Here is a 24,378-nt window from a genome sequence, read left to right on the forward strand (position 1 = left end):
TGTCTGATGCTGTTGCCTTTTCCATACATTAGTAATCTTAACTTGGAGAGCCGAACAATGTTTACTTGTCATCTGGCATTTCTAAGACTACAAATAGTTGCTGTTTCTGTATACAACCTCATCATTGTTCTTTGTCTGCTTAACAGCTACATATTCATTGTTGGTGATGGCTAATGTTGCTGAAAGCATTGAAGATTATTGATTTGTTTCAACATGCAGTTGAAGAATCTTGGACTGAAGTAAATGTGTTTATGATCTGTTGGAACACTAGTTTTATTACAGAAAATGATAATGCCTGGGAACCAGAAAGCTGTAACAGAAGCTTTGTAGAATGTTATTACTTGTGAAATGCCCATACTTGCTCATGTGCGAGTTCTTTAGTAGGGCTCCTGGAGCTCTGACCTGAGGTGAAATTCCTCTTCAAACAGAGTAAGTCTACCAGAAGTAGGAATACAGTTTTCTGAACTCTGGATATGTACTGCTGTTAGTGTACTGCCAGATGGTTTCTAATCTGTGCTGGGGGCAGGAGAGAACAGCCTTAATCTAAGGTTATGTTGCTATTGCTTTGTGAAGTACTTGGGGAAAGTGCCATTTTAAAATATGGAGCAGTTAGTAATGTGATGTTTTTTATAAAAAAAACCCAAACAACAAAACAACCAAAACTCAACCCTGTGTTAGTCTTGTGGAGTATTTTGCCTTGTTTAGAAGGCAGCTGGGTTCAACACAGCATTTCTGTTAATTTTGAAGCTAGGAGGGCTTTCACTCATTCAAGAAAGATGATTGTTCACTCAAAACTTAAGTGACTTGAAAGCCTGACTCTGCAAGCAGTAGCTTTGTTATTTACAACCACACTTACTCATCCCTATCTCTTCCTACCAGTGTAGGAATGTTCTTCAGAAAGAATGGAAAGAGCAAAGTACTTGCCTTATTCTGTAACTGAATCGAGCTTTTACTAGAGGGTTTTTGGGCGAAGAACTTCCAGCTATCTCTTATCAGTGGTACTGGACTAGTTACTTAGTTACTTGTAGTATCCCTGAATAGTGTCTGAACCCTTGGAGACCAGTCCTCTCCCATAATTGGTGGCTGACTCAGTGATGAGCATGCTATTAACTTCTTGATGTCTGAGAGCTATGTTGGTGATTTTAGGCTGCTGACTTCAAATGATTTGGTGTTTTTTAGGCTTATTGACTTGGTTCAACTACTGTAAATCAAGGATCACCAAAGCTTAGTGGTTTGAGGAATAAATTCAGACTTCTATTAGTGAGATCCTGCTAGGACATGGCATGAATATAATAATAATCTTAGATTGTCTCTGAAATTGCATTCTTGGTGTTAATGCTGAAATAGAGTATTCAAACTTGCCGTTCTAGGTCTAAGTGTTCTTCTAGTAGTTAAAAGTAACTGATCTGTTGAGCTTTTCTGAACAGGATGAAAGTTTGAGTGATAGACGTGTTGGGTTTTCCATTGTAGGTTTTATTGATGTGGAACTTCAGTAATACAGTTCAAAAATCTTTATTCATATTACAAGTGTAAACTAACACTGGGCTGAAACATCTTATCTTGCTTTGTTTTCTTGTGTGTTTAGCTGAATACCTCTAAGTGTCATGTGCAAGTAAGGGGCTTTATGTTCTGTCTTGAAAATCATGGCAAAAAGCCTTTTAGGTAAATTTGTAGACATAATACAGCTTGTATTTTATTTTGTGTTTGTGTGGCTATAACCAAGTAAGTGTTACCTTGAAATACAGCTAATGATTTTAAAACAATAGAACTATCAGCCTGATCTGGTAGCTGAAATTTACTTTAAGTTTTCTATGTAAGAAGTGCTCTGATAAACTTTTTTGTAGCTGATAACTGCATTACCAGTTTTCCCACACTTTTCACTGTGGAAGAAGCTAAGTCTTTCTGAGAAGAGTAGGTTGATAATTTTGTGGGGTTTAAAAATTAAGAAGTGTTAAATAACAGACTTAATGAAGCACAGAAAGTGTTTTCTAGAAAGTATGATTACAAAGCATTCTAGACATGGAAGCCAGCCTGATATTGGAAAAATACCTAATTCTGTTCTCACAGGCAGTAGTAAGCAGCTCAAAATTCTTTGCCCTTTTGCAAGAATAGCAGTGAATCTGCTTCTTGAAGAGATGATTAATTAATTTCTAACACTGGTACATACAAACACTAAATCAGCTTCTTTCCCCACTAGTAGATTGTTGGCTGTTACAACTGGGGTATACAGCTGTGAGGAAGTGGAGGTGAAGATAGTGACTTCTAAATTTGTGTCAAAGTAGTGTTGACATCTTAATTTGATGCATGAACAAATTTACAATGTAATTTCGGTAAACAGTCTCCAAGTTATGGGAACTTAGCTCTTTGTCTTATGCTGGTGTTAAACATCCCGTGTTTACAAGTGCAATCTTAAGGGGTGCTTTCCAACTCATATGTAAGAATATGGTGATGCTGAGCAGCTGGTTACAAGGTTTAGCTAGAAGAAATGCTAGGGTAGCCAAATGAAATAGTGATCTGGATGAATGGTACTTAAACTGACTTTTGGACCTGGCTTCACTGTAAGTAACTTTGAATTGGGCTGTGTTGCCTAGGTTAAGTTAAAGGGAAGACAGTTCTAGCAGGGTCAGGTAAATTGGTGATGGTTATTGTCCCTGATTAAAAAAAAAAAAAAATTACCGATGTACTTTTTGAAGAACTGTCAGTGTTGTTCAAGCACAAAAATGGATGTAGTGGAGGCATTGAAATTCTGGGTAGCTCTTGCATGATATGAATACAGCCTTTCAGGGGCCTCTCTGGTCAGTAAACAATATTATTCATGGTCAAGCACAAAAGCACAGCAATCTGTCCTTGCAGTGTAAGCATATGGTGTTTCTACAAATGCTAGGTCAAGGTTGTTCAGGAGATAAAAATAAGTCAGTTATCTCTCAAACTGTACCATGCAAACTTCTGATCAGAGCTGGCAGGAGTGTAGCAAATGTTTGTGCAGTCTGCTTTCTGCTTGCAGCCCAGGTGCATAGGAAGACCTTGGAGCTGTCTTAAAGCTTTTGCTGTAAATAACTTGTTATTGCATTAAATGTTTTAATTTTCAGAATAAATATTTTGGTTTAGTATTTCATGTGTGTCGGTGTCAGTACCACTGAACAAAAGAACAAGGCTTGCAAGGTGCCGTTGTCCTTTTTCGATTTCCTTTATGGATATAATAAAGAACTGATTTCTGAATTTTTCAATAGTCCCTTAAATCAAAACATCTTTAAAATAAGATGTGAAGCTTTTTACTTATCACTGTAAGCTCATTTAAGTGTTGCATGCTTAGGCTTGAAAGTGGTGATGGAGGGCGTCCTTTGAGATTGTGACAATACATGGCATTCTATGGTGAGCGCAGAGCTGTGAAAGTCTGTTTAAGAATCCTCTTTATGCTGCTACTTCCTCATTCTGTCACTGTAAGTGACTGAGTTTGCAAGAAGGATTAAAAGGTGACAAGAGGAACTGGAATATTGCATATAAGCAATACACTTCTCTCCATGTACACTGACTCGTGCTCTAAAGTGAAAGTTTAACTTACTAATCATATGCATTGTCTTGTATGAACGAATTATTTTCTATATCACCTTATTTGGAGATGCTTTTCAAGTATTAGGTTTTTCTTGAGCAACTCTTATGCTTGGTCTTAACTACAGACAGTGCACTTCCTGCTTCTAGGCTGGACAAGGAAGGGTGGGGACCTGAGCTGGAGATCGGTGGTGATGTGCACCCTGTCAAAAACATGTGTTTCTGTTAATGGGTGGTTTAGATAGTACGTGCTGATGTTTAAATTAGCAGGAAGGTAGCCAATCTGGATTGTAAATGACTTTTGGAAAGGAAGCACATAAACTCTACAATAGCCGAGGAATTTGGCAACTATTCCTTGCAGTTAATCAATTACCTCGTGTTGATTAGGTACTTCCACAATCGTGTGTCTGGTATGGTGAATGTGGAGTTGCTTCTGGAGACAAGAGATACAACTGTGCTTATGATGGACCACCAATAGCACTACCAGAGGATGGCTATGACTTAATGCAGGTGAGCTTCTTTTGGAGGTCTGCTGCTAAAAAATTTCTCCTACGCTTCAGACTTCTGTATTGGGTTCTGTAAAATCTGTACTATGACCTTTAGCTTTCTCATCCTAACTTGATGAGAAAGTGAACAGATTATCTCTGATTTCTCAGGTATAGCTTGTAGCCTCAACAGTGTGAAAGTAATACACCTCGGTTTCCGTTCAGAGATATGAGAAGTCTCCAAAACGTGTGATTACAGGCTTTCACAGACATAACCTTAAATATGGGATTGTTTCACTTTCCTGAATGTTCTCCTCACTGGTTTGAGCACTGTTTAGTCAGACTGTTTATTGTAGGACTCTTCCAAAGTACGATACATTCCACAGTTATGCCCTTCTAATCTCTAAAGGACAAAACTTTTCCATCAGATGATGATTCCTGATCTGTTCCTTAAATAGGAGGGCAGTAACTGGCACTTATTCAAATGGAGCAAACCTGGACAAAGTTCAGTCTCCTTAGCTATGCCTAGTGTGAGACCATTGATTCCTTATCTGGGCTTTAGCTATCAAAGTGAACAAAACCATGGTCAAAATAGAGTTTGTGTGTTTGATGCACAACATAGGATGATATTGCCAGACTTGCCTTCTGGCAGATGATAGTTCAAAACTTTTAAAGTGTGAAATAGCTATAAACAATGGTTTGGCTGGTGGCAAGAGTGACTGAAATATGTAGATGAGGTAACTACCGTTTTGTACTGTTTCTGAAGACTTAATGTACAGTTCCTGTGTGTTACTATCAGTTATACCTGTATTAAATGCATTTGTCTCTTCTATAAACTGACATGAAATAGTTCTTCCAGGTAATCGATGATTTTGTGGTTAGTGGCTTGTCTTCTGAGACTTCAGTATCTGACTCTCTGGAAGGTGTACTAGAGGATAAGCTGCAGGAATACTTTCAACTTGGATAAACATGTGTTGTCCTCTTACTAATAGACTCTCAAATGCCATTATCATTCTATATATAGACCCCGGTGACTAAAGATCATCTGAAGGAGCTTTTTAAAAGGAAGTGATGATGCCTTGAATAAAAGAAGTGATTCTTCTCCCTATTCTCTAAAGAATCTTGTTGGCTAGACTGCTTATTTTTTTCTATGCATCTCCCACAGCAACAGTTACTGTCTTCTGAAATATGTTGAAGCAGAACCCATAACTATAGTGAGATCTGAAGTCTTAAACATGCTTTTCCTTCCTTCCCTCCTGATCTCAATACTGTTTTTGTTTAAGGAACTCTGTCCAGGTTTATTCTTTGGCAATGTTAGCACTTGCTGTGATGTTCGTCAGCTTCAGACTTTGAAAAACAACTTGCAGCTGCCTCTGCAGTTTCTCTCCAGGTATGCTAATGAATGGCAAAGCAACTAGAGCTTTATAACATAATAAAGTATGTTAAGACTCTTCTGTTTTGAGTACGCTGTAGAAAAGGTGGTAATTTCGTTTAAAGGCCTATTGGAGCAAGCTCTTGGAGAGACTTCCTCATCCATATCAGGAGGCTTTAATTTTGTGAAACAACTGCTTTCAGTCTAGATTGAGTGAGTTGGTAGAATAAACATTACCTTAGTTTGTCTGAAGCTACTGTATTTGTAATGAAGCCTTCAGAAGAGGGTGACATAAAATACTGTTTGTTTTTTTTGTTCTAACAGAAGCCTTCCTGCTAGCAGCAGTTAGATTTTCTGTCAAATTCTGCTTGTATCTGCTATTTGGGGTAGGCAATTTTGCTAGTGAATGATGTTGATGCTACTTATGAGTATTAAGTGATTTTTTTTTTTTTTTTTTTTAAGTACCAACTAATGTTGTATTGCTGACTAAAACCTTGCAGAATTTAAATGTTTTGTTCTGTCACTGAGTGGAATGTTTACACTTGCTGTGTAGGTCAAATCAGATATGCCTTGCATCTTTACCTCTTAATCTGATTGCTGTTCATTGACTTTCCTACGCAGGTGTCCATCATGTTTTTACAACTTGATAAACCTCTTCTGTGAACTGACTTGCAGTCCAAATCAGTCTGCCTTTTTGAATGTTACAAGCACCATACCTTATTATGATCCAGTTTTGAAAGAGAACAAAAGTAGCATCACAGAGCTGCAGTACTTTATTGGAGAACACTTTGCAAATGGTGAGTAAACAGTGTGTTAATTTACCTAGGTTTTTGTCAAGGTAACAAGACCAATACTTTCTCAGGAAGAATTGGGAGGAGGAAACATGTCTTTGACTGTCTTCTAAAGTTTAAGGCATCAAATAGGTACCAGTAGGTCCCCCTTAAAACTGCTGGAACACTAACTTCTGCCTGGGTAGGATGCATTATGCTGATGCTGTTAATAACAGTGTTTTTGAAGACTCAGACGAGACTGGACATCTATACAAATGGTTAATAACTGATAACCCCGATTACTCTAACTTCAGAAAAACAAAGTTGTTGCCAAGTACTGAATGTCCAAAGCCTACCTGATACTGAGTCTGGCAAGTATGATAAAGTTTGTACAGAGTGCACTACAGTGGGTCTCTAAGAATTTTATTTGAGAAGTTTGTGATCGACTGTTCTAGTCATTTGTCAAATCCAAAGATTTTTTTTTTGTTCCTAAGAACAAATGAATTTGGGTTAAAGCTTGAAGCATGAATTCAGTCTCTGTATACCTTGCAGTAACCTTTAGTCAAGTTATGAGACACTTGAAAGTCATATATGGCCTACAGGTCAAAAGTACCTTAAATATTTGTCATGACTTTCCCTGAAAGGAACTTTATATGAAGTACTGTTCCCTCTCAAACAGTAAAGTAGGTTGTAGTGTAATGCAGATTCAGGTGGCCTACAGAGTAGTAACATAGCTGTAACAAAGCATTGCAACCTTGAATACTGAAAGTACAACTGGAAGCATTATCTCAGTATCTTAATATGTTGTCTCTTGAAAGCTATAAGCATGTTCTTTGAACTTGGTGAGTCTGTAATTATTGGAAATACTTGGAATGCTCACTTAGAATCATTAAATCAATGTTGTTATTTTTTGTCTTCATGCACTCTTCCTAGCAATGTACAATGCCTGCAAAGATGTGGAGGCTCCATCAAGTAATGTTAAAGCCCTGGGGCTGCTGTGTGGGAAGGATGTCAAGGACTGCAATGCAACCAACTGGATTGAGTACATGTTTAGTAAAGACAATGGACAAACTCCTTTCAGCATTACTCCTATCTTTTCAGGTAAGAAACTGAATAGTTCTTGTCTTTGAAGCTTCTGTCAAAGGCTATGTGCTATAGCTAGTATACTGATTTGTTAAAACAGCTGCCCAGCAATGAATGTCTGCAGTCAGACTTTCAAAGAAATGTAAGATAAACTGATTATCTTTTTTGATTTCTGCTTGGAAGTCATACTTTGTGCTTGCTTTGTATGCAGCTTCTTGCTGTATAGATCTCTCAAACTCATTAAGGGATAGACTGAGCTTAGGCAACTGAATAGCTTGTATTCCTTGGGAAACTAGGGCAGTACCCTAATCCTTCAGGATTTCTTTGTAAGGAAATTGTTACACCTTTCACAGTCTGAACAGATGAGGAGGATGACAGATCATTGCTGGGATGACAGAAGTATGTGCTTATTAGTTTTACAGACTGAAGTGTTCTAAAACATGACCAGTCATTTAATTAATAGACAACTGTAAAGAGTTGGTACCTGCTATGGAAGAGGCAGTGTCTTCTTCAGCTGTAAGACCAATAAAAGCTACTTTATATAGAGGCTAGGGACTTTCGTATAAAGGGCTAACTCATTTAACTGGGAAGCTTGTGTTGTGAAGATCTGAATTTCTACCTGGTAGTAAACTGGCTCTGCAACTTGTGATCTGTCACAGATGTTCCTGTCCATGGAATGAATCCTATGAACAATGCTACCAAAGGCTGTAATGAGTCTGTGGATGATTCGACAGGACCATGCAGCTGTCAGGACTGTTCAATTGTGTGTGGTCCAAAACCTCAACCCCCTCCATTGCCTGCTCCTTGGCTTTTGTTTGGTTTGGATGCTGTGTATGTCATCATGTGGATCTCCTACATGGGATTTCTACTTATATTTTTTGTACTCGTTTTTGGAGTCTGGTGTTACAGGTAAAGCATTCAAAATTCTCAGCTCTGAAGGTCACTTGCCTTTTTCCTGAAAACTTCCTTTGCCCAGGACACAATACTTATGCCTCTACTTCTTCACCCAGCCAAAAGTCGTGTTCTGTGGCAGGTGCCACAGACAGGAAGTGTTCTAACATCTAAAACCGTGTAGTAAAAAGTGAGCGCAGAAATCAGTTTAGTTGCTGCACATCTCTCTCAATATCCTTAGCTACAGGATCAAATACACAAATCTCCAGTTTTCACAAGCAAGAACTTGAGAGTATGCAGAAGTCTGGGGAAATGCATATATCTGCTTAATCTGATTGACTTTAAGCCTTTGTGGTAAGGAGTAAAGTCTCAGAACTGTGTCTGTTCTTGGATGGTATGCATTAAGAGACCAGAGCACTGCCTGCCAGGAGCAGCGAACTGCCTTTATGCTTGAATGTTAAACTTCTCTGGAGGCTGGGGTTTTATAATGCTTAAGAGTGAGTCAGTACACTAATAAACTAATAACTTGGAGAACCCATATGACTAAGTAAAAACACAATCCTGTTCTTTTCCTCAAATCACTTGTTCCTTAAGTTGTAATTGGAATGAGCTGGAAAATTTCAGTGATGGAGAGGCCTGTTTGCCACATGCAGTGTTTCATTAAAACCTCCATTACTTCTGGCTGTTGTTACATGTGCAACAAAGGGTTTAACATGCCATACTTCTTGAGGAGATGTGGCTGAGGGGGAAAGAATCACTGAAAGTTTGACTTAATGGGATTGTAGGAACTCCATTCAGGATCGTTGGGGGAGAGCAAGATCTGGTGTTGACAGCCACATATGATCATAACATCATTTTCCTGCAGACTAATACTTTGAAACAATCACTGCTGTATTGCAAATTAAGCCGTGAATACTTTTCCTTACTCTCCTGTTCTGAAAAAAAACTAAACTAAAGCCGAGCTTCCAGTAATTATAGCATTTTGTAAAGTAAGGGGCAGCAATCCAGCTTCTCTGTGGTATGTGATACTCGCTAATAAAGTGCACAAGTAGATGTAGCTATAAATGCTTTGATGTGGATGTGCTAGCGATCCAGAGCATTGGAAACCTATTAATATTTCTTAATAGCGTTTTCTTGAGGCTTCTAATATCCATAAATATGTGGTACTTTTCAGTGCAATTTAATATTGTTCAAGTATGACTAAGAATCTGAAATTGCTGTATAGCGATTAAGTCTATGTGGAAAAGGATAGTGGGTACAACAAATTTATGACATGCTCAGCAGCCTTATCTTACTGGTCAACATACCTAGTAAACTACATTAAATAGTAAGGGTGTTTGAGATGTCTGGTTTGTAGCCTGAAACCTCCTGCCATAATTGGAGCACTGATTAGATTACCATGAGGAGGCTATTGAACTTACCCAGGGCAGGATGTAATCAGGAATGAGTATAAACAATATAGATCTATTATAAGTGTTCTGTGCTATAACCTTCCTGTCTTCAGGAAAGGAGGAAAGTACCTTACTTTTTTTCCTCACTTCCACATTTCTTCAGGCTAAGTAGGTGTAACTTAAGCAGTTTGACTAATGAAGTGAAATAATTCTAATGATTTCTTGCAAATGTTATCACTGATCAATTTGAAGAGATTCTCTGTGATGTTAATGCTACTGATCTTCTAAATAAGCATAAAAAACATGTGCTTGATCCAAGCCAGAGAAGTTTATCAAGACAGCTGACGTGTCTGCAAGTTGTTCCAAAGGACAGCTGGAGATGACTGTTCTTGAGTTTGATGAGTGTAGGGGGAACGTGGTGCCTATAGATTCTAGAGGAGTCAAATATCAAATTTATTACTAGGATTGGACTCTGTTCTTACTGTACAAACCCCAAAAGACACCTTTTTGGGGGAGCATGGTAACGTAGCTCTTTGTCTTGCAGGAGGCGGCACTTTGTCTCAGAGTACACACCCATTGACAGCAATATAGCCTTTTCTGTGAATTCCCATCGTGACAATGGTATGTCTTAGATTAGAGCAATAGATCTATTAAAAACTCAGTGTGTGTTCCCTTCCTGTGGATAGGTTCTGGAATTTTAGCTTTGTTAGGCCATATAATCTGTTCTTACAGGGCTTTATTTCAGTCTTTTGGCTAGTATATCTCTTCTTTTAGAGTAGTACTTAACCCTGTTTTGCTGGATGCTGAAAGCCCTGGTTGCAGAGTATAGATCTAGCTGTGCTAATAGGAAGTTTTGGAGTGCTTTGTAGCTGGGGCAGAGGGGGCAACATGATACTAAAATAAATTTGGTCATGTTCTGACCCATCCATGTATCCATTCAAAGCATGCCATGTTATAGAACTGTAGTTTAATTTGGGTAGCAGCTGAGGTAGCTCATTTTAATGCTTATGTATCTTTTAGCTGTCTCCTGCCTTTATTTGCTGTGACTACTAATGTCAAAGACAATCTTACATTAGAAGGGGCAGTGTTAGGCACAACCTGGTTTCTGCCCCCTTGACCTCAGTCAAGGATTGGTCCCTGGGTCTGACATCAGCATAGATGTAGCTTCTGGTGCTTAGTACAAACAGAGCTAGAATAAAATTTCATCTTCCTAGTGGATTTCAAGAAGATTCTGCTTAACTGACTTCTTGAACATTTACTGTTCACTTCTTGCTCTTACAGGGAAAATCAGCTGTGGTGAAAGGCTTGGTGAAAGATTTGAGAATGGCCTAAGGATGACATTCACATCATGGGGGGCTTTCTGTGTCAGAAATCCACGTCCTGTTATCCTCTTCTCTGTGGTCTTCATAGCAATGTGCTGCTCAGGCTTTGTATATATTAAAGCAACTACAAACCCTGTAGATCTCTGGTCAGCCCCAAGCAGCCAAGCTCGCAAGGAGAAGGAGTACTTCGATGCACACTTTGGGCCTTTCTTTCGTACTGAACAACTTATTATTCAAGCACCAAACAGCCATCCAGACACCTATTCGCCTTACCCATCAGGAGCAGATGTACCTTTTGGCCCTCCACTTACCAAAGAAATTCTCCATCAGGTAATTGAGACTTTCCAAGAGCAAAGACCGAAACATACCTAATGGGTATAACCTTACGGAGCTGGCTTCCATCTGTAATGCCATGTGTCCATCAAAACAATCACTAAATATTCATATTAAAAATCCTAGTCTTGCTGTAAAAGCTTTTTGCTGAAAATCTTTCTGTTAGAGGTAGACTTGCAAGCTAAGTCCCAGTAAGCATTCTTAGTGTGAACGTGGAAATAATAGGTTTAGTAATGTACTTCTGTTGCCACCGTCTCTGGAAACTTACAGGACTATAGCATGGCCTTAAGTCCTGTCTTGCAAGGAAGATGCTTTCTTGTGCTGCTCTTAAACTACAGTTTAGTTTGTCTTTTTTCAAGGTACTGGATTTGCAGGATGCTATTGTCAACATAACTGCTTCTTTTGACAATGAGACTGTAACGCTGAAAGACATTTGCCTGGCTCCTCTTGCTCCCTACAACAATAACTGCACTATACTGAGTGTACTCAACTACTTTCAGAACAGTCACTCTGTTCTAGATCACACTGTTGGGGATGAGTTCTTTGTCTATGCTGACTACCACACTCACTTCTTATACTGTGTTCGGTAAGTAGTACAATTACATGTTTTTTTCAAACTGTAGGCCAACTAGGTCTTTGTCTTTCTGGCAAACAAAACTAGCTAGTTCTCATTACCCCCCTTGAACCTTTTCTTACCCCTTTGTAAACTTGCAATACTATGTGGAACTGCAGATTAGTGTAGGTTGCTTGTGTTTCTTTGTCTTAGTGCTTCAGCAGGAGTTACGTTTTAATCAGGTTTCCAGTTAAGCTTCGTTTGGTGCAGGCATTGGCTCTGGAGAATTAGAGTTTTGTCACAGAAGACAGTTTCTAAGCTTTCGCTTCAGTTTATATAGTTCAGTTGGATAGCAGCTACTCCTTGTCTTAGAAGCTATAAGGAAGACACCTTTAAAACTGTATTTAATTTCAAAGCGAACATAGCACAGGGCAATGTATCACTAGCAGTCTTACCTCATTTCTCTTGATAGTTATAACACAATTGCTTTAAACTTTTTTTGTTCTGTGGTGCTGTGCCTCGGGTGTCGAGCAGAAGCTAACAATTATTGTTGGTGATCTCTTTAGGGCTCCAGCATCACTGAATGACACAAGCTTGCTTCACGATCCCTGCTTAGGAACATTTGGTGGACCTGTATTTCCATGGCTGGTGTTGGGAGGATATGATGGTAGGTGGCAAAACAGCATTGCAGTTTAGGTCTTGAGAGTACGTACTTGTGTGCTGTCTTCAGCTCTAAAGGTGCATTCTCACTTAACACAGATGTTTAAATGCACTCCAGAGAAACTAGAGTTTTGTTAAACTTTCAGTAAGTAACAATATGTTAAAAAACTCTTCAGTAGATCCATGCTGAGATTGAAGGCAAACTACTCTGGAAGTGCAAAACGCAAGCAGCCTATTACTGGAACATACTTGTCCTGTTGACATGTATGCAAATGGACAGTCTGCTTTGGGCCTGCTAAAGGATCTCTAATTTCTGGAGACTAGATAAAGACATGAAGTATCTCAAGTTGACGTGCTGGGATGTGCATGTATTTTCCTTTTGAGTTAGAATAAATTTTTGTTGCTGGTGTGACAAAGCAGTGAAGAGTAGACTAAGGTGTTCACAAAGGAAATCTTTCCGTAATTATTCTGAAGCCAGAATTTTGTTCAAGCAGTTTATCCAGTTAAACGTAACTTGGTAGATACATCAAACACAAATGTGCTAAAATAGCCTTTGAAGGCAAGCCCTTCTTGATTAAACTGTAGGGGTTTTGTACTTGCTTTGAATAAAATCTAAGTATGCAAGAGGCACGGCATTTAGGAAACCACATCCTGTTGCTCATTAGATGGAAAGCTGTAAACTCTGGTTCTATAGTAGCCCCTTGTCTAACCATGTAATAGCTTAATGTTGGAGTGCCATGAACATGGTAAATAATGAATAATCACTTTTGAATACAATCTGGAGTGCTTATCAGTTTCTCTTCTGATTTCAATAGTGTGTTTGAGAACTCAGTGTTGTTAAACAGATTGCATTTAACGGGGTTGTAGGGATGGGATTGTTTTGGACAATACTCACTTTAAACTTAATTGTACCTGCCTGTACTGAAATGTAAGCTCCATTTCATCATGCCTGACATTTTTTTTTCTACTTCATAGATGATAACTATAGTAATGCTACAGCTCTTGTTATTACTTTTCCTGTCAACAACTACTACAATGACTCAAGAAAGCTAATGAAAGCCTTGGCATGGGAAAAAGAGTAAGTAGGCTTCCTATATTCTGAAATGCATATGTTACTTAGAGCAGCTTTAAATGTAGATACATGAAAAACACCTGTACTGTACTGACAGTTTCTCAGTATAACTATGGGGATGTTTTGAGAGGCAGCAAAACTGGTGAAGGACAGACTATACTGGTCATAAGACTCATATCTGGTGTACTTCATTTGCTTTGGAAAGATAGGTTCTAGTCTTGTTAGTGACCATCTAGTCTAGTAGTACTTGCTAATAACTAACTTTAGAAAGGATTTGATATGTTTTACTTTGGTAGAATTACCCAAGTAGACTCTTCAATCTGCTGGACTGTTAATCATCATCGGAAAAGTCCAGCATTATCCTGTAATACTTAAACTGTAATGTTTATAAACATCTTCCAGATGAGGATCTAAAGCTTCCATCCCTTTCACTGTCTTGAAGAGCTGATGTTGGCTTACACGGGCCAACTGCTCGGGCTAACAGTTCAGGTAAAAAGTACTGTAGTAGAAAGTCTCAGACTAAGTACAACTAGTGTCTACCTGTGTCATAAGCACCTCTCTTCAGTTAGGGGAACTGAAATGAGGGCTAATAAGTTGTTCAGGTACTGTAAGCAAGCTGTGGTCATATTTCATGTATGTACTTCTAGGTCTTAGCTTTGAGGAAAACTGCACTTACCTTGCATAAACTATTTCAAAGTGTATCTGGTTGTCCTCAAGCTCTGGAGAGAACATGGAAAGTATTTCAGCATAGTGTATTTCTAGTGCTTGGAGTAGAGTTCTAGGGATGTGTAGCCAGCATGCCTCTCAAAAAAAAAAAAAGTCTATCAAAGTACTATTTGGCCACAACGTACTCTGTACCACACAGATAATTTAAATTTGCTTTCAACTGACTTCCGAGTATTTCTAATACAAGATGTTTTATCTTTTAAAGTGTTACTGATTGGGGTTTATTTTTTAGGTTTATTAACTTTTTGAAGAACTATGATAATCCCAACTTAACTGTATCGTTTTCTGCTGAACGGAGTATTGAAGATGAAATCAATCGCGAAAGCAACAGTGATATCAGCACTGTGTTGATAAGCTATATTGTAATGTTTGTGTACATCTCTGTAGCTTTGGGACATATCCAGAGCTGTAGAAGACTGCTGGTACGTGTATAGTTCTCATTGCTATAAACACTGAAGCTACAGCTTGCTGACTAGTTTTTCTTAGCTTTAGGTGACTTAAATATTTGCAGAATGCTTGTATTCAGTCCTGTCTTAAAGCACTGAGTCCTCCTGGGGCAGGAGCTAGGGGTAGCATTGTCCTTCTTGTCTTGATAAGTCATGGGTACTTCATATCCTCAGCTAAGTATTTTAACTGTAGATGTGCAATTAACTTCAGCTTTAAGGCTTGTAGCTTCAAGGTTCTTTTTAAATATCTGGATCTTCAAAAGAACCAAAACAGTAAGCTTTCTACTAACTACACTAAATGTAAGAATATGGCTTTTACCTTTGCTATCATCTGTCCTGTGTGGTGATGATGGTTTGGTTGAGAGTCATTACAACTTTTTCAGGTGGATTCAAAGATCTCCCTGGGCATTGCAGGCATCCTGATTGTACTGAGCTCAGTGGCTTGTTCTGTAGGCATCTTCAGCTACTTTGGAATCCCACTGACACTGATTGTGATAGAAGTAATTCCCTTCTTGGTGCTGGCTATTGGGGTGGACAACATTTTCATTATAGTTCAGACACTTCAGGTATGTATTGTTTCATACAGACTCTTCTAAATGTGCCTGTCGTATTTGAAGACTGTTAACTTGGAACAGAAAGTTTTCTGCATTCCATTACTCAGCCCAGTCTGGGCAACTCTGGACTCTGACAGCATATCTAGTGGTTTTGAAGAGAGCCAAGATTATATGTACATTCAACCTCCACAAAAAAAAAAGATTTAAATCTCCTGCTTTTTCTTACTGCTGGTTGATATCAAGCACATTTAACATGGTTTCTGCTCCACATACTAATGATGTAGAAATGAATAATAATATTAACGTCCTTCTCTGGTAGTTGTAGACTTGACTACTTTTGATCACTTGTAATTTTAGCATATTGTGAGCAGTAATCATGGACTAAACGACATGCTTCAGACCAGGGACTTCTGGCACTAAGTCTTAGTGGGTAATAGGCTTTCTAATTTGACAGACTCAATAACTCAGTGCAACTGGCACTGCCTTTGGCAAGTGTGTAGTTTTGACTGATGTTCTGAACTTAGTATTGTAAGTTGGAAGCAAGGCAACAGGGGATGTTCATGCTGCTTTTGTGTTAAGAATCTCTGCTTTTATTTTAACTCATGTTAGTGAATGCAGTGAAAACTACATTTTATTGTTTTGGATGTTTGAAAGTTTGCAGGAGGTTTTAAACCATATGAAATTGCTTTCTAAATTGCATGATTCCTAATTATAATAAATTACTGCCTTAGAGAGATGAGCGCCTTCAGGGTGAAACTCTGGATAAACAGATTGGCAGAGTCTTGGGAGATGTAGCACCCAGTATGTTTCTCTCATCTTTTTCGGAGACTGTGGCATTCTTTCTTGGTAAGATTTCTTTAATATTTGAAGATAAGGGCCTTATCATACCTGCATGTTGCAAGAATAAATGCAAAACTAAAATATAAAAACAAAGCAAGAATTTGTAGAGGAAGTCTAGCTTAGTTGTTCACTGCTATAATCACCCACCTCTGTGGGGATAGGCATTGTAGTACTTTAAGAGACTGGCACAGTTAAAAAGATCTAATTTTGGATCTGTCAAGATCTTCAGCTTGGAAGGGCGGAGCTTTTTACTGATTTGTAGTGACTGACAAGTCTAAACTTGACCTTAGTAATATATCAAATATCAGGGTGTACAAACTCCTGTATTGCATTCAGTCATCTTGCGACTGCTTAGAAAAACGCCCCTATGACAGATTATGTTTGAGGTTTACTCTCGCAGTATGTGTTAAGGCATATCTTATGTTGTTACCCCTCAAGTATAAATTGGCCTTCTTTCATAATGAACTTGCTATTGGTTCAACTTGCCTTGAGTGGCTTACTATTGAAGCAAGATCCTGCTTGACAGCACTCCTTAGCTACCCTCCTACGCAGCCTGCACAAGACTTGTAACTTTGGAATGGAGAAATGTCTTAAAGCTAGTCACTTCTTTGCACAGCCTTAATGCTGTCAAACAGGTCAAAGGCAGCAGTTGTAGCCAGGCTTATATCAGCTGTTTTCTTTACTCTGAAAAGAAGGGCTCTTTTGTCCTGCTGTAAGGCTAGCACTTAAATTGGATACCTGTCTAGAAAATGCTCATACGTTTCTAAGAAGGGAGCTTGCCTAACAAACTGGGTCACTTCCTTCAGGGACACTGTCTACGATGCCAGCGGTTCGCACATTCTCCCTTTTTGCTGGAATGGCTGTGCTCATAGACTTTATTCTTCAAGTCACTTGCTTTGTAAGTCTCCTGGGCTTGGATATTAAGCGTCAAGAGGTGAGTATAAATGTACCTGTAACTGCAGTGTAGTAAGGATGGCATGTTCTGCAGAACCACGCTAAATCTGACATTTCATCCATTTGCAGAGGAATAGACTGGATATTCTGTGTTGCATCAAAAGCAATGAAGAAATGAGTGGAGTCCAGCGTTCTGAGAGCATCTTATTTCTGTTCTTCAAAAATCTGTATTCTCCGTATCTGCTTAAGGATTGGATGAGACCAATAGTAGTATGTATGCTCTGTTTAAAGTACACAGTCATCTAAACTCCATCAAAAGTGCAGTGAGCCTGAAAATCTGAATACTGAAGAAGAATCTTCAACACAATGAAACAAATGAAGCTTCTAGTATTTTTGCTTTCAGCATTAATACTGGAATAAGCTTTTGTAACTGCAGGAGTATTTCTAGTAAATAGAGGCTTGACCTTGGATTGTCCAAAGGCCAGATTTAAGAGTTGCATTACTGTCAATCAAATCATTCTGGGCATATGTCAAAAATCGGCACGTGTTGCTCCTATGCTGCATTAATCTGGAGTGTTGTTGCTGAATCCATGATTCAGTTTGAGGTTACTGTGCTTATTTACAGAAGGTGTTTGGCTTGTCTTTCACAGCTGCCTTCTAAGTATAAATTTTGCCTTATGACTCCAAAGGGAACTCTGAGTAGCTGGGTTTTACTGCCACTCTTGTAGTAAGCCTGGGTAGCATACTTAAAATAAAGCCTCTTTGCATGGCCCCTATTAAATTCTATTGCTTGTTGTTTCTGTTTAGTTCTCGCTTCCATGAATTTTCTTTTTTGCAGATAGCAGTGTTTGTGGGTATTCTGTCGTTCAGTACAGCAGTTATACACAATGTAGAGATTGGACTGGATCAGGTTCTCTCGATGCCAGATGTAAGTCTTAAGATTGTATCACTCTTCAGCAATTTGTGGCTGAATTGAAACTGGTGTCTTGTTGTGCTTACCTCAACATGATGTAATAGTAACTCAAAACTTTCCCTTTAAGGACTCCTATGTAATGGATTACTTCAGCCAGCTCAGCAAGTACCTGCATGCAGGTCCTCCTGTCTACTTTGTCCTAGAAGAGGGGCACAACTACACCTCTTTGGAAGGGCAGAACATGGTGTGTGGTGGAATGGGATGTAATAATGATTCACTTGTTCAGCAAGTCTTCAATGCTGCAGAAATTGGTAGCTAGTAAGTTTTTCATGCTTTTCTCTGAATAGTCACATGGAAGAGATGTAGCTGACCAGTGTGTCCTTTTTAACTTATTTCCTGCTCAGCTGTTGATTGTACAACTGACGCTCTATTGTACTTTATACTGTGGTTTTGGGAGAGGGGAGGAAGGGAAGAAGCTGTGGCAATCTCGTAGAATGAGGATGAAACCTGTCTGGACTGGTGGGATAATACTGATGTGCTTGGGTTTGGAAAAGGGATCCTTCAGGGAACCTGGAAACGGTAGGAAGAAAATCTCTCAGTATGGATAAGCTCTCCTGCAAAAAGACTTGCATGCTCAGCTTCTAAACTTGGTGGATAAACTAGCCTAGCAAGGCTAAGCAGGAGTTATAGCTGGAGTCCAGTAGCTAACAACTGAAGAAAGTCTCTTCCTGATTCCAACTGTATTTTGGTGGTTTTACTTCAGCCTAACTGAAGGAGGAGCCTTGCTTGAAAACAGAGGCAATGATATCTGGGATAGGGTGGGGCATAGAACAGATAGGGGAATGAAAAGCTGAGCTTGGTAGTGGAACTTGAATGCAGGGAAGAAGCTCCTGCTGTTTGCTAGGTGCAGCGTTACAAGCGAGACTGGCTCTTAGAGCAGGGTACTACATGGAGAGCTGAGTAGCTTGGACCAGAATGAGTTGATGTGGTGTAAGTCAGTGCTGGAGAGATCAAGGGATGTGTTCTGGAATGAAACATAAAATTACTGATGATGAATATGTTACATTATTTTACTAGCACAAGGATAGGCTATGCCCCATCATCCTGGATTGATGACTACTTTGACTGGGTGAAGCCACAGTCATCCTGTTGCAGAGTCTACAATACCACTGGACAGTTCTGCAATGCTTCAGGTATTAGCATCTATCTTGTTGCTAGGGAATTAGCTTAGTTTAAGTTTCACAGCCAAAACATTTCATCATGCTCTGAATCAGGTGAATAGCTTTCTTGCTGTGAGCAGATGCCTCTTGAGTTGCCCTCTAATTTGTTTGAGCTGCTGTTTGAGGGAATTTAAACATTCTGCTGGAATGCTGCAGGTTGAAGATAGCCTACCTAGACAGCCAATGTAATAACTATTCCAAAAATAACTTGTCATAAAAATTTTGATCCTTCTGCTAGTTTCATTAGAGCACACAAACTTAGCGCTCTGTTTTTGTTTGGGTCCTCCAGTTTGGTATAATCCTGATAGTTCAGGTCCTTCAGTTTGATCTAATGTAGATAGTGCACAAGTAACTGAGTTCTCTGGTAGCCCTTGCCTTAGTAGCAATAACTGAAGGACTACAAATTTTATACAAAATTTCAGTGCTGATCTGTTACTTAATTGGTGAAAATGCTTTTTATGAAATTGTATCCTGTAGTACTGCAAGTCAGAAGTTGCTAGTGTTAGGACAAAGAATTCTTGAGCCTGTAACTCACCTTCTTGCTGTATTTCTTAGTCACTGATCCATCCTGCACTCGTTGTCGACCACTGACTCAAGAAGGCAAGCAGAGACCACAGGGCAAAGACTTCATGACATTTTTGCCAATGTTCCTATCTGACAACCCTAATCCTAAATGTGGGAAAGGGTAAGAGCCATATTCTATGTATCTTGCTTAGACCACTATGTCAGAGATACTTACTCTGGAAGTGTCACTTCTGTCTGCAAGGTTGCATATCTAATGCCCTTTTAAAAGTCATACAAACATTGACATCTCACCTGTTCTGTAGCATTTTCTGAAACAAAACTGGGAGAACAAATGCATCATCAACTAAATGGAACAGCAGCTTTCCCCTGTACAAACAACTTCTGTAGTCAGTCTGTTCTAGGATATCCTGTGCAATCTTGAAATGTATTGTGCTCTGAAGCCTTTATCTGTTTTGGAAACTTCGAAACAAGATTATGAGTTATAAAAGCTGGTACATTTGAATGGTGCTTACTGACATTGACATCTAAAATGTTACTATGTTTATATAGAGGACATGCTGCATATAACTCTGCTGTCAACTTCATTAACAACAAATCTGATGTGGGAGCTACTTATTTTATGACTTACCATACTGTACTGAAAACATCATCTGATTTTATTGATGCTATGAAGAAAGCTCGGGTTATAGCAGATAACATTACTGAAACCATGGGCATCAAGGAGAAGAACTACCGGGTGTTTCCTTACAGGTATGCTTAGATCTTTCTTGCCTTAGTGACAGATACTCAACTTGAGCAACTAAGAAAAGCTACTGGCTAATAACACCTTAGACTTGAGTCTTGGGTTTTGTCTAACAGAAGGTACTACAGAGACTCTGGAATGTCTAGTAAAGCCACAGAATTACAACTTGTGTCCACAGCACTAACTTCTCTTTACTGTGGTTGATAACTAACTAAAATCATGAAACCTGTCCTTCACAACAGAGGTAGCCCTGGCTTCAGCTTGGGCACTTCCTAGCTTTCATAGTAGGATTTAATATTTTAACTTAAGCAGATATGTTGACCTGGGTTGTTGCAAGCTGTAATGAGAATGTACTGACTTCAAACTTAAGTTATTTAAACCTAAAGCAAGGGCAGCAGTAATGTCAAGTACTGCTTATCTAATGCTTACATGATTAAGACTAAAGACTCTTACACAGAGTACCACAATGAAATTGAGTCAGAATTGGTATCTGTACAGCTGAAATACTCATCTCTTTGAAGCAGAGAATCCTATTCATCCTTATGGTCTCCCTGCATAATCACAGAATACCAGGTTGGAACAGACCTCAGGGATCAAATAATGAATCAGTGCAGATCCTGTGCAGTAGTTCCTGCAGTCTTCTGGGAAGTACTGTAGCTGCTTATATTGAAGTGTGGGAACTACCCTGACTTCCAGATACAACCTTTATTTGAAGTGTTAGTGAGGAGTTGTCATCTAACAGCCAGTGTTCTACAGGAGTCGTTCCACTGATGCTAGGAAGCCAGTTCCTGCTGGTGACCCCTACAAGGAGGGAACTACTTTATCCTCAGCACAGAAGCTAATCTAATATTAGCATGCAACAAGGAAGATGGCTAACTAAACTTCTCTTCTTTCCACAGTGTGTTTTATGTCTTCTATGAACAATACCTGACAATTGTGCATGATGCTATATTTAACCTCTGCATCTCCTTGGGATCGATATTTTTGGTGACAACTGTGCTGCTTGGTTTTGAAGTATGGGCTGCTGTTCTAGTTTCAATAACTATTGCTATGATAATCATCAACATGTTTGGAGTGATGTGGCTCTGGGGCATCAGCTTGAATGCGGTTTCATTAGTAAATCTTGTCATGGTAAGTTAACAAGTCATCCCTCTGCTCTTTCCAAGTCCTGAATAGTTCTGTGTCTTATGTATTCATGACAAGTATTATGATTATGTATTCATGAGTAGTACTTTCTACTAAACTTTGCCAGGCAGTTGAACAGTAGTGGAACTGTCTTAATACATCTAGGCAGCGTGTAGAAAACGGGTTTATTCCGACTAGTCTCTGTACTGATGAGATACAGCAATTTAACTGTAAGCTGTACTGCATCTGGCAGTAGTCTCTTCTGTTGTGCATCAACAGTTGTTTTGCTCCAGTGTAGGCTAGGTGCTGTTTCACATCAACAGAGGTTGTTCATGCCTCTGGTAAGGATACATAGGTTACTGTTAAGGCTTCTGCTCTATTTATGTTCTGCAGAGGAGGTCAGTGATGTGCCAGCACCAGTATTGTTCCCCTGTAAATGGGTGAAACACCTGGGCAGAAAGTGCCTTGGTGAAGCACTCCAGAAGTTAGTTATTAATAGCTGAGTGCTAGAGCTCTGGCTTGTTCTCAGATCTGCCACAAGTCTCTAGAGAAAGTTAGGAGAGTAAACTGTTGCCCCGTGTTACAACTAAGCATATGTTCGTGCAAGCCTACCTGCTAGATAAGTCTAAGACTTGCCAGCTGTTCAGTCAAGTGTTGTGAATGCCTAATCAGCTGAACTCTTATGGTATCAAATCAGGATGTATATTCGGTGTTATTCTAAAGCAATGTTATTGCAGCTAATAGCTGTAAACTTGACTTAGTGTTCAGCATGCACTGTATGGAAGCCAGCTATCTTCAACAAGAAACTTGTGTCCTCCAAAACCATCTCGTGTTCTGATTCCTGTTTAATCAGATTCATTGTCCATTAGTAATGACTAGTGCTAAAATGCCATACGGTACCAGCAACAGCCCCTAGAAAGCAAGTAACACCGAGCTTGTAACTTCCAATAACACTTTAACCTGCTAGAACCTCTCTAGCCTGTCTAGAGTTCTGAGTAGAGACCTTACCATCAAAGTGCTCATCTAAATGATGTTTTAATGTGTTTCTTTCTGCTTGCTAGAGTTGTGGTATTGCTGTGGAATTCTGCAGTCACGTGACAAGAGCATTCACTGTTAGTACTAAGGGCAGTAGAGTAGAGCGTGCAGAAGAAGCTCTGTCTCACATGGGCAGTTCAGTAAGTATATACTGGGGGGGTCAGGGGGTGCAATGAGTAGCCAAGTTACAACTGTACAGACTATGCTAATAGCAGTGCTACAGGCTTGGGGAGGAGTGGCTGGAGAGCTGCCAGTCAGAGAGGGACCTGGGGGTGTTGATTGACAGCCGGCTGAACATGAGCCAGCAGTGTGCCCAGGTGGCCAAGAAGGCCAATGGTATCCTGGCTTGTATCAGAAACAGCATGGCCAGCAGGGACAGGGAAGTGATCTTGCCCCTGTACTCAGCACTGGTGAGGCCGCACCTCGATTACTGTGTTCAGCTTTGGGCCCCTCACTACAAAAAGGACACTGAATTACTCGAGCGTGTCCAGAGAAGGGCAACGAAGCTGGTGAAAGGTTTGGAGCACATGTCGTATGAGGAGCGGCTGAGGGAACTGGGGTTGTTTAGTCTGGAGAAGAGGAGGCTGAGGGGAGACCTCATCGCCCTCTACAACTACCTGAAAGGAGGTTGCAGAGAGCTGGGGATGAGTCTCTTTAACCAAGTAATAAGCGATAGGACAAGAGGGAATGGCCTCAAGTTGCACCAGGGAAGGTTTAGACTGGATATTAGGAAGCATTTTACAGAACGGGTTGTTAGGCGTTGGAATGGGCTGCCCAGGGAGGTGGTGGAGTCCCCATCCCTGGAGGTGTTTCAGAGTTGTGTTGACATAGTGCTTAGGGATATGGTGTAGTTGAGAATGGTCAGTGTTAGGTCAATGGTTGGACTGGATGATCTTCAAGGTCCTTTCCAACCTAGATGATTCTGTCATTCTGTAATATCCTTAAGTCATAAGGATGGCCTTGCCTTTTCTCTTTGGAATACTTGATTAAAACTTTTAAAGGTCAACCTAGGCTTCTGTTAGTAATAGGGGTGATCAAGACTCTGATTTTTATTCTGATGTTACTACTACTACCTAATAATGGAGAGCAGATCTAAAAGGTTTAGCTGAACTAGTAGTTTGGATTGACCTTGAATTGTCCCATTAAAATTTAAGTGCTGCTTCCTTCCAAATACTCCGAGGTGACTAGGAAAGGTGATTCAGAATATGGGATGCAAGTGGAGCTCTGGGAATGCAGGCAGGGCTCAGTATTTAGGCAGTGCTGTCATGTCACTTAAAGTGACCTGGCTGGGGTTGGAATAGACTGTTCTGGTGATATATGTACTGGACACAGGTAAGGAACTTCACTGGAATCTCAGTTACTTCAAGTAATGGTTTTCATCTGTATCTGCCTGAAGTAAAAATTAAACTAAAACTAGGTGGCTGTACAGATTAGAGTGGATTTTTAATCATACTGAGCCTGGCCTGCAGTGTCAGGTTCTAGTGGGACCAAGAAGTTGAACTCTTCTCCTGAGTAGTCTAAGGACTGACAGGGAAGGAGATATAGTGCATATAGGAGCCTCAGATTATATAAGAATTTTAGCAAATGGATTACATAAAGCCCTACTTATCACTTAACCACTTTTTTTATTGACAGGTTTTCAGTGGTATCACACTGACCAAATTTGGAGGAATTGTAGTGTTGGCTTTTTCTAAATCTCAAATCTTCAAGATATTCTACTTCAGGATGTATCTAGCTATGGTTCTCCTGGGAGCAACACATGGACTAATATTTCTTCCAGTTTTGCTTAGTTACGTAGGTAAGATGGGACAGTCTGCTCTAAAACACACTTCTAACAAAACTAGCTGGCTACCTGTGGACACTTTCTCTCCATTAAA

General features: G+C 39.6%; 1 protein-coding gene across 2 annotated transcripts in view; it reads left to right on the forward strand.

Annotated features, from left to right (window-relative positions):
• The window catches only part of NPC1 (NPC intracellular cholesterol transporter 1), a 28,934-nt gene that overhangs the window by 3,459 nt on the left and 1,097 nt on the right, over nucleotides 1–24,378 (forward strand). The window contains exons 2-24 of one of the 2 annotated variants that reach the window (XM_074820720.1): nucleotides 3,937–4,059; nucleotides 5,318–5,424; nucleotides 6,028–6,203; nucleotides 7,110–7,277; nucleotides 7,919–8,168; nucleotides 10,086–10,162; nucleotides 10,823–11,193; nucleotides 11,556–11,782; nucleotides 12,316–12,416; nucleotides 13,385–13,487; nucleotides 14,440–14,629; nucleotides 15,037–15,219; nucleotides 15,939–16,053; nucleotides 16,854–16,981; nucleotides 17,071–17,211; nucleotides 17,780–17,869; nucleotides 17,982–18,172; nucleotides 18,932–19,047; nucleotides 19,630–19,759; nucleotides 20,149–20,349; nucleotides 21,241–21,472; nucleotides 22,528–22,641; nucleotides 24,137–24,299. In XM_074820720.1, the coding sequence (XP_074676821.1) occupies nucleotides 3,937–4,059; nucleotides 5,318–5,424; nucleotides 6,028–6,203; nucleotides 7,110–7,277; nucleotides 7,919–8,168; nucleotides 10,086–10,162; nucleotides 10,823–11,193; nucleotides 11,556–11,782; nucleotides 12,316–12,416; nucleotides 13,385–13,487; nucleotides 14,440–14,629; nucleotides 15,037–15,219; nucleotides 15,939–16,053; nucleotides 16,854–16,981; nucleotides 17,071–17,211; nucleotides 17,780–17,869; nucleotides 17,982–18,172; nucleotides 18,932–19,047; nucleotides 19,630–19,759; nucleotides 20,149–20,349; nucleotides 21,241–21,472; nucleotides 22,528–22,641; nucleotides 24,137–24,299 (3,697 nt within the window). Of the gene's footprint in view, nucleotides 1–3,936; nucleotides 4,060–5,317; nucleotides 5,425–5,730; nucleotides 5,793–6,027; nucleotides 6,204–7,109; nucleotides 7,278–7,918; nucleotides 8,169–10,085; nucleotides 10,163–10,822; nucleotides 11,194–11,555; nucleotides 11,783–12,315; nucleotides 12,417–13,384; nucleotides 13,488–14,439; nucleotides 14,630–15,036; nucleotides 15,220–15,938; nucleotides 16,054–16,853; nucleotides 16,982–17,070; nucleotides 17,212–17,779; nucleotides 17,870–17,981; nucleotides 18,173–18,931; nucleotides 19,048–19,629; nucleotides 19,760–20,148; nucleotides 20,350–21,240; nucleotides 21,473–22,527; nucleotides 22,642–24,136; nucleotides 24,300–24,378 lie in introns of those variants that run through there. The other variant, XM_074820728.1, reaches the window with a different exon arrangement.

This window comes from Strix aluco, chromosome 1 (genome assembly GCF_031877795.1).
Source record: "Strix aluco isolate bStrAlu1 chromosome 1, bStrAlu1.hap1, whole genome shotgun sequence".
Taxonomy (NCBI): Eukaryota; Metazoa; Chordata; class Aves; order Strigiformes; family Strigidae; genus Strix; species Strix aluco.